General features: G+C 30.8%; 1 protein-coding gene across 2 annotated transcripts in view; it reads right to left on the bottom strand.

Annotated features, from left to right (window-relative positions):
• Positions 1-13,674, bottom strand: part of foi (solute carrier family 39 fear-of-intimacy) — a 117,715-nt gene that overhangs the window by 29,614 nt on the left and 74,427 nt on the right. For both annotated transcript variants that reach the window (XM_075363197.1, XM_075363198.1), the window contains exons 9-11: positions 12,242-12,360; positions 7,765-7,877; positions 5,537-5,754 (exon numbers count right to left, since the gene is read on the bottom strand). In XM_075363197.1, coding sequence (XP_075219312.1) covers positions 5,537-5,754; positions 7,765-7,877; positions 12,242-12,360 — 450 coding nt within the window. The remainder of the gene's footprint in view (positions 1-5,536; positions 5,755-7,764; positions 7,878-12,241; positions 12,361-13,674) is intronic.

Here is a 13,674-nt window from a genome sequence, read left to right as displayed (position 1 = left end):
AGAGTTAGATATAAAATATGAAGGGAGCTTAGAAAGATAATGGGAGATAGTTAAGGTTAATAAAACCTTAACTATTGCTAATTATTTCTTTAATTATTACTGTTGGATATTAAAAAAATTATATCTTGAAAGGGCATTTACTCTGAGGAAAGAGGCAGGTTTGTACAACCCAAAGCAGAAAAATAGACTAGATTAATCCATTTCTTTTGTAACAACAGTACGCTTTAAAAAAATTCTTAAATCAGATTTTCTACTTAATAAACATTGTATCAACCGCTACAGTCCACAGGCAATAATCATTGCCAACAAGTTGCAAAGCTACTCTACTCTACCTTCATTGAGATACAGGAACCAGTATTTTATATTTCCTTTATAACCTCAATTTTGTTAGATGTTGCTTTGAGATTCTAAAAGTTCCTAGAATTGATAAATCAAATATGTGTAAATACAGATTTGAAATAACTTATTCTAACATTACCTTTAAAACAACTATAAGTTACAAATTCATCTGATAATAACTACCACTGTAATATGAAATAATATTTCTGGTAATAATTACACAAGAATACAAAATACTGCAAGCCCCAAACGCTACTGTTTAAACAAAATGCCAGTCAAATAAATCAAAATGCCAGCCAAAAATCACTTCAAATTAATTTATTACAAGAAAATGTTTTCTACAATTTCTTTATTAAATAAATAAATAATGAAAATTTACAAACCACTAAACAAGAGAGCGAATAGTTTACTCACTGCATATATTTTACAGATTTTGATAATTCCATAAAATCTTCAAATACAATTTTATTATTCAAACCACATCAGAATTAAAAAAGTCTTGTTTTAACAACCACAGAATTAAAGCAGTCAGGTACAAATCGAGGTTAATATGAAATTGTTTATTCCAATTACTTTAGCAATACTTGTTAACTTAATCAAGTCAATCTTATGATTCATTTAGCAGCTCATATATTATTTTTTTTTACTTTTATATTTGTAAATGTAAAATTTTATGAGTATTCTAATTCATAATTTTTATTGTAACTTCTAAAATTTGTGAAACTATTCTTTATACTAGAAAAAATATTTTTATTATGATTACATTTTCAGGCTTAGTGGATAATTAACTACTACAATTAAGAAAATCATGTAAGTGACTATTATTAAATATGGTTTTAAAATAGCATACATAATTCCCTAAGGTACTGAATTGTGCATGTCTCATACACATTAGATTTATATATTATGAGAATAGTATGGGGGTAAGTTACAGAAACTTAACTATCGAAACTTAATTCTAAAATCTGATAGTTAATCACACAAAGTGTTTGTTTTGGAGGTACTAATATCAAAACTAACAGAATTTTCTGTTTTGGTTTTACCATCTATTGATGATGGTCATGACTATCATTAGTAATAAAAAAATAAATATTTACTGACTAATATAACTTAGCACAATGGTTCCCAATCTATGTCACTCAGTCCCATGGGATGTTCCAAAATTTTATAATTTAAAAATAAATGTTATGCCATTCAGAAAGTCTCTATACAACATAATTTATATTTATCATGAAACCTTTAATACAGAAAAATTTATTTGAGACAAACTGTACTAGTCAACACCTGCAGTAATCTTGAGTATAATCTTTTTGCCCGCAAAAATTCTTTTTTGCTCAAAATTTTGAACAATGACGAGCACCTGCAACAATGCTTATTTTACTCTCCTACTTGGCAATAAACCTAGTGTTCAGGGTTGCCACATTGATGGATTTATCTCTCAGTGTAGGGATTTTTCAAGACTGAGGGATTTTTTCCTGGAAAACCTGGCAAAACTGCGAGTGTTTAAGATTTTTTATTGGTCATCAGAACATATTGGCCAGTTTCAGTTTATACATGCTATAAGAAGGTAGTAATGCAACTATTTACAAAAGTATTTTTATATCAATTTTATCATGGATAGAATTCGCATTCCAAAAAGACAAACTGAATCAAGTTCTGGGACCTGTGAAAGCAATCACAGCATTGCTAGTTCAAGTAATATGAGCGGAAATTATGATTCCTTCAGGATTCTCAAAAATGAGCTATGCTTCATAAATACAGTGATGAATACTTGCAATATGGTTTTACGTGGTGCGGAAATGAACATAAACAGATACCAGTGCCTTATATGCAGAAAGGTTTTTTCAAATCAGTCAGTGTTGCCAAACAAACTTAAAAGATATTTAGAAAGAAATCATTCTCATGCAGCTTCAAAACCAAGAAAATATTTTGAACATCTTCTGAAGTAACAAAAAAAGTCTGGTACTTTAATAACATGCATTTCCATTTCTGACAAAACATTACATGCTTCATATGCAGTATCTTAGTTAATAGCCTGACAGAAAAAATCTTGATAATATAGGTGAAAAACTAATATTACCAGTCACAAAAAGAATTGTGAAAATGTTTGGTGATGCTAAAAAAGTAACATTCAAAATTCCATGCTGTCAGCCACAGAATAAAAGAAACATCTCACGATATTGAAATTAATGTGAACAGTAGATTGGTGGGTGATAGTATATTTGCTTTACAGTTGGATGAAAGTAGTGACACAAGTGGTAAATGCCAATTGATAAGTTTTATTAGGTTAGAATATTATTTATATATTACTGAACAATCTTAATTTTGCCAAGAACTTAAAACTACTACTACAAGCAAAGATATTTATGACTGTGTTAATAATTACTTTGTTTAACGTATTTCTTGGGGAAAATTGTATCTCTCTTTGTTCTGACAGAGCAGCAGCATAAACAGGGAAAATCAAAGATTTTATAAGTTTCATCAAGGAAATGAACCCAACTATAGTGACAACACATTGTTGTTTTTTGCATAGAGAGGAATTAATTATGAGAACTGCTGATGGGGATCTTTAGAACGGGAGATAAGAACAACCATTAAAATTATCAATTATTTAAAAACAAGACAAGTTAAATGTAGACTATTTGAAAAGCTTTGCTATTCTATGGGAGCCAAGCACACCAATTTATTGCTGCATTCGGAAACATACTGTTTTTCTGAATGGTGGAGTTTAGAGATAAGCTTATTTTTTTTTGAGGACAAATTGGCACAGTATGCAAGAGTTTTAGAAAATAATTTTTGGTGTGCCTAACTAGCACAATTTTCAGAAATTTTAGACAGATTTGAACTCTTTGAATCCAAGTATGCAACACAAAACAGAAAATATTATTTCAGCCACAAACAAGATGGAAGGGTTTTGCAAAAAATTGCAGTTTTGGTAGTCTACACTAATAGGAAGTATATCTTGCTTTCATCTAGTTGAAAGTTTTGACAATCAGCTTACAAAAAATAACAAAGAATGCCTGAAGAAATTAATAAAAGAATACTTAAATTCATTACAAACTTCAGTAACAAATTACCTGTTCGTTTCAGAGTTAGAATGGCTAGTTTCTCCTTTTGATGTATCTGATGTGATCAACGTATAAAATGCCACAAGGCCAATTGTCAATGAAAAAATGAATTGTTAGACTTGTCATACAATTCCACCATGGAAACAAAATTTCTAGACACTACAGTACAGTCCTTTTTGATTTATACACGGTGTCAGTATCCCACAATTGCAAAGAGAGCCATAAAAGTTTTGGTACTGTTTTCAACCTCATAATCATGCGAATCAGCATTTTTTACAATGAAGAATGTGAAATCTAAACAGAGGAACATCTTGAACATGATTTGCATGTTGGTCTGTCTACGATAAGGGCATGTGTTGACAAATTCTGAGGAACAAGTCAAGTGCAGACTTCACATTAATTTTAGTGGCAAGTTTAAAAAAACAAAAACAATAATATGTATATTTTTAATCAAACTTCTGATATAGATAGGTCGGTATTCCAAGCACTTACCTTTGTTTTTCTCTGATGTCGCTCGACATGCTGCTTGTATTTAGAAGAATGCGCCTGCTAGTGTGTTAACATCGGCCTACGTACACTGCATGTCTGATACTTATAATTAGATACTACATACATTATTACAGTATCATCATTATTATTAATAAAAAACAAATAGTGTTTCACGATATTGTGAGTGTTCAATGAAGTGTGTCATCAGTCAATAAGTGTTGGAAACCCCTGACTTAGCAACTAAACAAAAATGACTTTTCAACATCCCCCTAAGAAGTTTTATTACCTAATTTCACCTTAGCATTTAAATCTAATAGTCCTGGAAAAACTACTATAATGTAATACATCCAACATGTATTCTAAAAAATAAATGTAACTAGTAGGGTATCTTAAAAATTATATGAAACCAATGCAGTCCCAATTACATAAACAAGAAAATAAATACTTTAAAACTTCTGAATCAATTAATTAAAATTTACTTCCTCTTAAAAACTGATTATTTCATTAATTTCCATAAATCTCAGTATCAAGTAGCTATGTTGATTCAGGGCCTTTAAGCAGCTCCATCCCTTAATCATGAGGTTAATGTGGCTTCAGCTTGTTACATCCCTAGATTACCCAGCCAAGAAATGTAAATAATTAGAAAAGGACAACAGAATAGATGCCGGAAAGACACTAATGAGGTACTGACAGTATTACAATATCTTGTTGGCCTGTCTTGAGATCCTGTTAAGGCCTCAACTTTCAAATCTCACAGAAGGACAAGAACCCTCGGCACCATCTCAACATCTTATACAAATTGTAATCGTAAACTATTCAATCCTGCAAAATATTAACCTAGCATCACTGGCAAGTAAAATAATCCAAAAAGTTTAGAAATGAATAAGAAAAGTGTTATATTTACCGACAAAAAGTTTATTAAGTATCAAATAGTTTATAAATGTGATGATTTGCTGAAGTTATCAGCACTGTTAAAATAATTTTACATTTTTACCACTGCTCATCTGGACCATTTTAATTCTGTAAATTGTTAAGTAAAATTTTTTTTAACTCTCATGTATTTCTAATAATTAATTGTTTTTGAAGAAAATAATAATGACAAAAACTACATAAAAGTCAAATATTTTGTGAGTAACCAATTACTTTCCATTTTATCAGTTCATAAATACTAACATGAATCATATGATAAATATACATCAGCAATCAGACTGAATAATCATTCTTAAGTTTACAGATTAATTCACAATATTGAGTAGACACATTTATGAAACATATACACCTGCATTATTACGCAGCTAAACATTTTCCATGAAAAAATACGCCTGTGATTTCTAATACCTTGCAAACCAAGGAAAATCCAGATCCACTAAACCATAGGCCACTAACCAGATCAACACAAGAATGTGATTAAAAAAATACAAAAATAAAAACAGTTACTTTTTTACAACATATCAAATGCACCATCATAAGTAAAAACTTTTGTATTATTCTGTTATAATGCATCCAGTTAACTATTAAGCCACACTAAGAAAAAGAAAAGAAAGTAATAGAATTTAAATAAAATATTTAAAAACTCAAATAAAATAAAATAACAAATAAGTTGGAAACACTACTTCTGATATTGATTATAAAAAACTTACCTAACTCATGTGGAAGTTCATGAAAAAAAATGGCAAGGGCTGTACTAAAACCACCAGAAATATTAGTGGCAAATGCTGCCCCAATAGCCATTCCATCAGCAAAATTATGTAAACCATCTCCCATAACAACCATCCATGCAACACTTGATATTGATGTTGGTGCTGCATGAACATGACCATGTTGATGTGAGTGCCCATGATGGGCGCTTTCATGTTCTCTGTAATTAATAGCAATTATATTAGTAAAAGAAAGAGAAGACAATTACTTGCATTAAAACAGGAAGAATGGTGAAGATGAAGGTTTAAGAATTCTACATATGAATCTATTACAAATGAAGAAGAAAGAAATACATAAAAACTGACAATGAAGATCCAGAATTTTCCAATAATAATTAAATATACTAATACTGGCAGCTACCAAACTAAACATTATGTTTGTTTAAGCGTTAAATGTACTATCTTCATAAAATGTTAAAATGATGAAATTATATTATACCACAGAAAGATCTAAATTAAAAATCCAAGAACGGTGTTAAATCAAAATCATTTACACAAGAATGTAATTCAAGTTTTATTTTCCTGTATTTAAATAGAATGCAGACTTTTGTATTTCTACTTTTAAACAACCTTCTGAAATTCTTCTATTCAAGTATTTACTTACTGCTTACATCTTTGAAAGACTAACACATAAATAATACACCACCATATATTATAAAAATATATGACTACCAAAATACATTAATTGAAACTCTTTTCTTTTTCATTTATCATCAATGATCTGACTCATTTCTTGAATGCTGAATTCTTTTAAATATACACATAAATGAACAATTAAAAAACACTACCTCTCTATATTAAGCTCTCCTATTTTCATGTTTAAAATGTATTAGAACATTAATTTCAAATTTATAAAATGAAGTGTGTTCAGTTTTTGGTCAAGGTCACAGACACAACCTTGTTCGAGAAACCACAGTTTTGACGATTTCGCATTAATGGGCTAAGGTTTGTCAATAAATTAGTGAATGGTGTTATAAACAACATAACCCAAGGTTGTTTATTATTACAATTCTGACCTGTGTGCAAATGCCGATGTCAGCTGTTTGTCGGTCAGTTATCTGTGTGTGTTGGGGGTGTTAGCTTCAGTGCTGTGTACATTCTTCTTTTGCTGTCAATAACTCGTCGCTCAAGCTCTTAACAAGATTTTAGTTACCTAAAGACTTTATTTATTTTTTACTTTCTGCTCACGACTGTTTCTGTATTGTCGGAAAAGCTAGAATTAGATTATTTTTTTAAGTGAAATGTTGTGCTTGGTAAGACTGGTCGTGCCATGTGTTTTCGTACTGTAAGTTAATTATGTATCTGAATTCCTGTTTTTTTATTTTTTTATTTTGTGAATGTAATGTTTATTCAATTATTCTCAGTTAAGTCTTCTGTTGTTGTAACACAAATGTTACTTACCTTTAACAAATGTTATTGTTTTCCTTTATTACAGTTTATGCATAAACTCTTCTTGCATTTCTGGTATAATTATAAATTAAACAAACTTCAAATAATGTTGATGTGCTGCATTATTTGTTTTTTCTCTCTTTCATAATCACTACCCAATCCATACCATCAGATCCTCTCAGAACAAAGTGCTACAACTAATGTAACTAAACTTTTTTTTAAAGTAATTTCTTTTTTAATCAGATTGGTCACCACCATTATCAGAACAATAATGTCTGTCAATACAAGCTCTCAATGGTAAATAAATATATATGTATATATGTGCGCGTGCGCGCGCACGTATGTGTGTGTGTGTGTGTGTGTGTAAAACCTTACTCAAACAGAAAATATCCAGACAGTTAATGAGGTTTAAAACACCACCTGGATAATTGCCACAATGTGATACAGAGTATTTAAACAAAATTTATATAGTTATAATACTTCAAATTTGTTCAGTTCAGATGTAGTTATAAATCTTCAAATTTGTTCAGTTCAGATGTAAAAAACACGAAGTGAATGTTTGTGGGTGCAACTGATCCAAGAAAAAAATTAACAAATCTGGGACTTTTAATATACTTTATGTGGCAATCAGCAAAATAAAATTTTTAATTTGTTTCAGCAGTAAATGAAAGGGCTTAAATGTATTATAAAATAAAAGAAAATTAGGTTTCTGATGCTTTAAATCAGTTATAAATTTATGCCCATGCTTGCTGACACACAAAATTAAATGTAAAAGAACAAACCTGATGATAATAGTGTAACTTTCTTCATTGCCGTGCGATTCACTCAGATCATTTAACTCTTTTTCAGGATTCAATAACTCTCTTTCAACAGCTGGGTCTGCTCCATTTGCTTTCTATTAAAGAAAATTTTACAATAATTTCAAATGATAACAAGAACTGAATCTTAGCAAGGTAAAAAACAATTAAATAACTATATTAAGTGGCAAATGGGAACATATGACCTGAGTAGCGTGCTTAATGCAGTTTTTTGTTTTATAAGTGTTATTAACCAGTTAAAATAAAAGTTAGTACTGGAATTTTATAATCTCCTAGAGTATCCTAATGAATTTTTTCAGATTTTTGGTGTTAATGAAGAGTAATTTATGAAAATATAAATCCTTTTAAATAGTTTTATTTTCAGAAACAAAATTAATGAAGCCTCAAAAATGAATTTGAATGAGCTACGATTATTGCAAAGCATTTGACTTGATCTGACATTCTTGGCTACTACTCGCTATGAGATATATAAAGTTGACACCACAATGATAGACTTCCTAGATAAAACAATGAAGACATGGAAAATGAATCTTTTCCAACAAATTCAGGAAAGCTTATTGAAAAAAGATTAATGTTGCCAGAGAGAAGTAACAGGCAAGTGCAAAACAGCAAACATCAGAAAACAAAAACTGATCTGTTATGCAGGGTTTGATATCTATGAGGAAAACTTGACAGAGACTATAAAATCAGGTAAAGAGTACAAATATTTAGTTATCATACAATCCAGACCTTCTGAACATTAAGCTGAAGCAAATCTATCAAAGATATAAAAAGACCATATTAAGAATATTTTGAAAGCAGAACTTAATGAAGCTAATCTTTATAAGGCAATTAACTTATTTCCAATCCATTACCACAAACTTGTAGGAATTGTGAAATCGACTAAATGCAGACCTGAAAGATCTAGCTCAAAAACAAAAGTATTATTCATCTTCAATAGGTCTTAGTGACCTAAATCAGTAGTGGAACACTTTTACATCCAGAGAAAAGGTGAAAGAAGGATTGTCAACTCATCTCATCTTCATTTAAGTAGAGCAATCAACCTCAGAAAATCTATTAGCAATTACCAATGCTGATAACCATTGTACTAGCTATCCATTAGGGATGCCTCAGCGCCTGTACCCAAACAGACTAAACTAATAAGACAGATGGAGCAAAAACAAATTCACAGCAAGGATGCTAATTACTCAAAACATAGATGATAATGTTGTGGCTCAGAACAAGCAAGTGATTAGAGGAAATATATGTGAAAAAACCAAGGGAAGATTATGACCATATGGGCAAAACGCTTCCGACACACAAATACAGAAAATAATACCTCCTGAATGAAAATTTACAATCAGATACAGATAGGAAATGTAATTAAAAAGTCAAAACATTTTCTTATCACAGGCTGAAGAATCCTGCCTCCAATTAATTATCTTAATGTACACAGACAGTAATGATCATCATCAGAGGTTGCAAATACAGTCTATTTAACAGTAATACTTATACAAATATGGAGTTCCTATTCCATTGAGTAATAATTTGGCAGAGAAATATGAAGAAAAGGTCAATAACATAGACTTTTCCACAAGAGCGAAGAAAATGTGAAAACGAGAAAATTTAATGATCATTTGTTCCTCCTGTTATGTCAGTAGTATATGCAATTACAAGAAGGCTCATGATGGGATGAAGATTCTAGGACTGATACAATTCTGTTCAAGTTTAAACAGAAAGTAGTAATGATCATTGTTAGAAACCTCTTTGATGAATTGGTTTGCCATGATTAGTTCTTTGGTCTGCACTATATGTGAGGGTAAATCAAATATAAATACAGTTTCTTTTTTTTTTTAATTTATTCATTGAAAAATGAAAGGCAAATACATTTTTCTACATAGTTTCCTTTAGAAATATTTTTTCCTAGCAAGAAGGAAGGTTTTTAATCGTAGTATCCTAGAATGAAGCTGGTTGTGTCAGAAGCCAATTGCACACGAATCCCTCCATGCCTTCATCATCTTCAAATTGTTGCCCTCCTACAGCTTCTTTAAGTGGCCCAAACAAATGAAAATCGTGGGGCGGTAGGTCCGGGCTATAGGGAGAATGATCAAGCTGAGTCCAGTGCATTTCTTCTAGTTTTGAGACTGTTAGAGCTGCAGTATGGGGCCTGGCATTGTCGTGGAGGAGGATGGCCTCTCAAATCGGTTGGTCTTGTCTTTTGCGGCGATATGCAACCCTCACCTCGGTCTACAGCTCACAGTAGTGAGCAGCATTGATTGTGCATCACTCATGCAAAAATTCAATGAGCAAAATGCCTCGCTGGTTGAAAGAACCTTACCAGCTGACAGTCGAGTCTTGGCTTTCACTGGGGCTGCCTCCCCTTTCCACTGCCACACCATACTAGCTTGTTTCAACTGGGAAGTGTAGTGGTGGATCCATGTTTCATCACAGGTGATGTCGGACTCAAAAATGCATCACCTTCTTTTGCAAACCTTGTTGTAAGCCTCTGACAGACCTCCAAATATCTCAACTTCTGATCTGTGATCAAAAGATGAGGGACCTATCTGGCACACACTTTACAGAACTGTAGATTGTTTATGATGATCACTTGACAGCTCCCATAACTTATTCTGACCTGTTCTGTAATTCTGAATACTCTTACCTGTAGATAGTCTTTAAGAATGTCTCGAACTGCATGAATGTTTTCGTCTGTAATGCTGGTCCAAGGACGGCAATCGTGTTCCTGATTTTCCACTCGTTCTCGTCCTTTCTTGAACTCTTTATGCCAGGCAAATACACAAGTCCTTGACAATGTTTGGTCCCCAAACTGTGCAGTCAATCTCCAGAAATTTCCATGGCTTGAACTCCTTTACAAGCCAGCAATTTTATAATTATGCGTTCCATAGTGAAGGGGTGCACCTGTTGCTCTGTCATCGTGAGCATTACTGACAAATTGGTGGGGAGTGTGGAATGGCCAGCTCTCCCACCTCTACCAAGTATACTAGGACCACAAGCCCAATCCTACAAACCATACACACTCAGGATAAATAATTCCATTTATATTTGATTTACCCTTGTATTACAACCAGAGTAATCTGGATGCAACAATAAAGTAACATTAATGTTTTAAAAACTGGAAAAATGTACTATTTCCTTATTCCTAGCACAAATCTTCTGTAATCTATATATTTTATTTTTTTAATGATAGCTACTAAAACAGTTTTAAACTAATCCACGATGTGCTTTCTCATCAAGTCATAATCACCAAGCCTAATTAATACCAGAGCAGAAATATCTGAGCTACTGTTTTTTTTTTTGTAAATGTCATCTATTTAGTCAATCAAGAGAGCTTATGTTATGATTAATTATTTCATTTAAGAAAGTCAGAAGCAATTATTGCTCTGTAGTAGTATAACCTACCATGATGTTAACATTATTTTCTTGTTTGCTATATTTTCATTTTAAAACTCATAGATTGGGATTTATTTTCATTCATTGTTAAATTACACCAATGAGATGTTGAATGACTGTTGATGGTTGAAATGATGTTGAATGGTTTTCAGTTGTAAGTAGATATATTAAGAACTTCCATTCTTTAAAAAGACTGAAGCTTCTCTCTTTAATTCATCATATCTATCACATTTTCTAAATAAGTTATTGATGAACTTTTCCATTTTCTGAACCAATCCAGTTCTGCTACTGATATATTGTTTTTGTAACAGATGAAACAATTAACTATTGAACACTATCTTTTCAAAAGTTCCATCTTACCACAAACTTACTGAAGCAAACTGCTTCAGTCTCTCAGGAACTTTTTTCCTATTTAATCATTGTGTAAAATTCTGTAAGTTATGACTTATTTTAGTGAAAATGTAACATTTAAATTACCTATAAATAATTAGAAACTAATTTTTTCCACTCTTTTTAGCTAATCTGCGGAATAAAATCATAAAATTAGAATATCATAAATTTAGAATGATATTTTAGAATAAAATATCATTCTAAAAAAAGCTAATGATAATTTGATAATATTCAGAACTCATTTGAAAACCAATTTCAATAACTCAGTTTTACTGTACTACATGACTTATGATTGATTGATTATAACAGTACACCATATGCAAAAATAAAAGTTAAAAAAAAGTGTAATATTTAAACTGACTGCCTGAAATCATATTATGTATAATCTTTTCCCACAGTAAAAATACATGTTCAATTAACTGAAAAGTACATAACTATAATTAAACTTAAAAAAAAAACAAATATGACCACAAATTAAAATATTAAAAACAACAAAGTATATAGTAAGTGGTATAACTGCTATAACAAATTTAATCTTGACAGCAAAGCCAAAACTAAATTTTAAAACCGGTGTATATAACTTCTGTACAAAAGATGTCGCACATTTTTTACAGCATTAATGTAAAGTAAAAATCTTTAGTACATACATCATTATACATACATCTTTAGTGTAAGTGTACTGCCTGGTACTGGCTAAACCATTTTCTTCTTTGCCTACTTTATCGTTTATATTTTTCACATCTAATCCATCTTTGCTTTCATTAGCAATTTTCTGAGTTTCTATAAAAAAAAGCACACAAAAAAAATTAACACAGAAATTTAATTTTTTTTTTTAAAGATAACAGCTTGAAACATAGTTGGCCTTCAAAAGAACAAAAGAATGTAATTATTGCATTTACTTTTATTATTTCCATTTTACAATGAACATTCAGACGTAAAAAAAAAGGATTTATAAATTCAATATACTGATCAATTTAATGAAATATCAGGTCATTCCAATTTTTTTTTGCATAAACTGTATCTTCCCCTCTATTGGAATAGGATGAGCTACAGTAATGACCTTGGTTCTCCTTTAGTTAACATTCCAGTGATGGAGCAATGGAATGAAGAACATCAATATCGCACATTCATTTTGACATGACATTTTAAAATCTTGTAATTCTACAGACCAAGCCACTCAGTAATTGTTTCTTACTAATGTTTGCTATTGGTTAAGATCACAGTATACTAGCTACTGATGCATGACTGTACTGGGTTAAAAATTTACAATCTACATAATTAGCATATTCCCATAAATGTTACAACATTGCATCCGTCACGTAAAAGTCATCACCCGCCTCCTGATATACAGCTGTTTTAGGCATATCACCCTGTTTTTGTGCAGGTCTCTCTACTAACAAACATTCAACAACTTCCATGTTGTCTTCATTAATAAGATGTCAATTGTAATACTTAAAATATAGAAACATAGACATAGATAGTTATCACTGTACACAAGAATATAATTTTCAATTAAATCAATTATTGTAGAACTATATTTTTGAAAGATTACAACTTCATGAAAAACAATTCCTCACTGGAATTATTTATCTTTAGCTGTACATCTCCACTTTTTACAGAACAGTTTTCTTACCTAGCTTGATAATTTAAATCTTCATTCTAAACTGATATTCTTTTAAAAAACTGATATCATTTTTAAAAACTGTGTTTTTAGTATTAAATTATACTTTTAATCACTTACCCAAAGATAAAATAAGCTCACAAAAATTATTTTATCAAAGAAATGTTATATCTACACCCTTCATGAAATACAACGGCAATCTACATAATCCCATAAATCATGAACCAAAATGCTAGACAACATACTTCAAAGAACACCAATATAATTTTTCAACAGGACATAAGAGAAAAAATTACTAACAAAAATTTCACATAAAAAATTTACCATCAATCACTCTGCTAAAATCATTTACCAGATTTTTAAAAATAAAAGTAATAATATAATTACAATTCTGTAACATACTCTGACTGTAATTCATAATTTCTGGGGGCTTAAACAGTTTGTAGATCCCTAAAAATGAATAAGATTAATAT

Source organism: Lycorma delicatula, chromosome 4, assembly GCF_047948215.1.
Source record: "Lycorma delicatula isolate Av1 chromosome 4, ASM4794821v1, whole genome shotgun sequence".
Lineage (NCBI taxonomy): Eukaryota > Metazoa > Arthropoda > Insecta > Hemiptera > Fulgoridae > Lycorma > Lycorma delicatula.
Note: the sequence above shows the minus strand (reverse complement) of the source record. Positions and strands in the feature narration are given on the sequence as shown.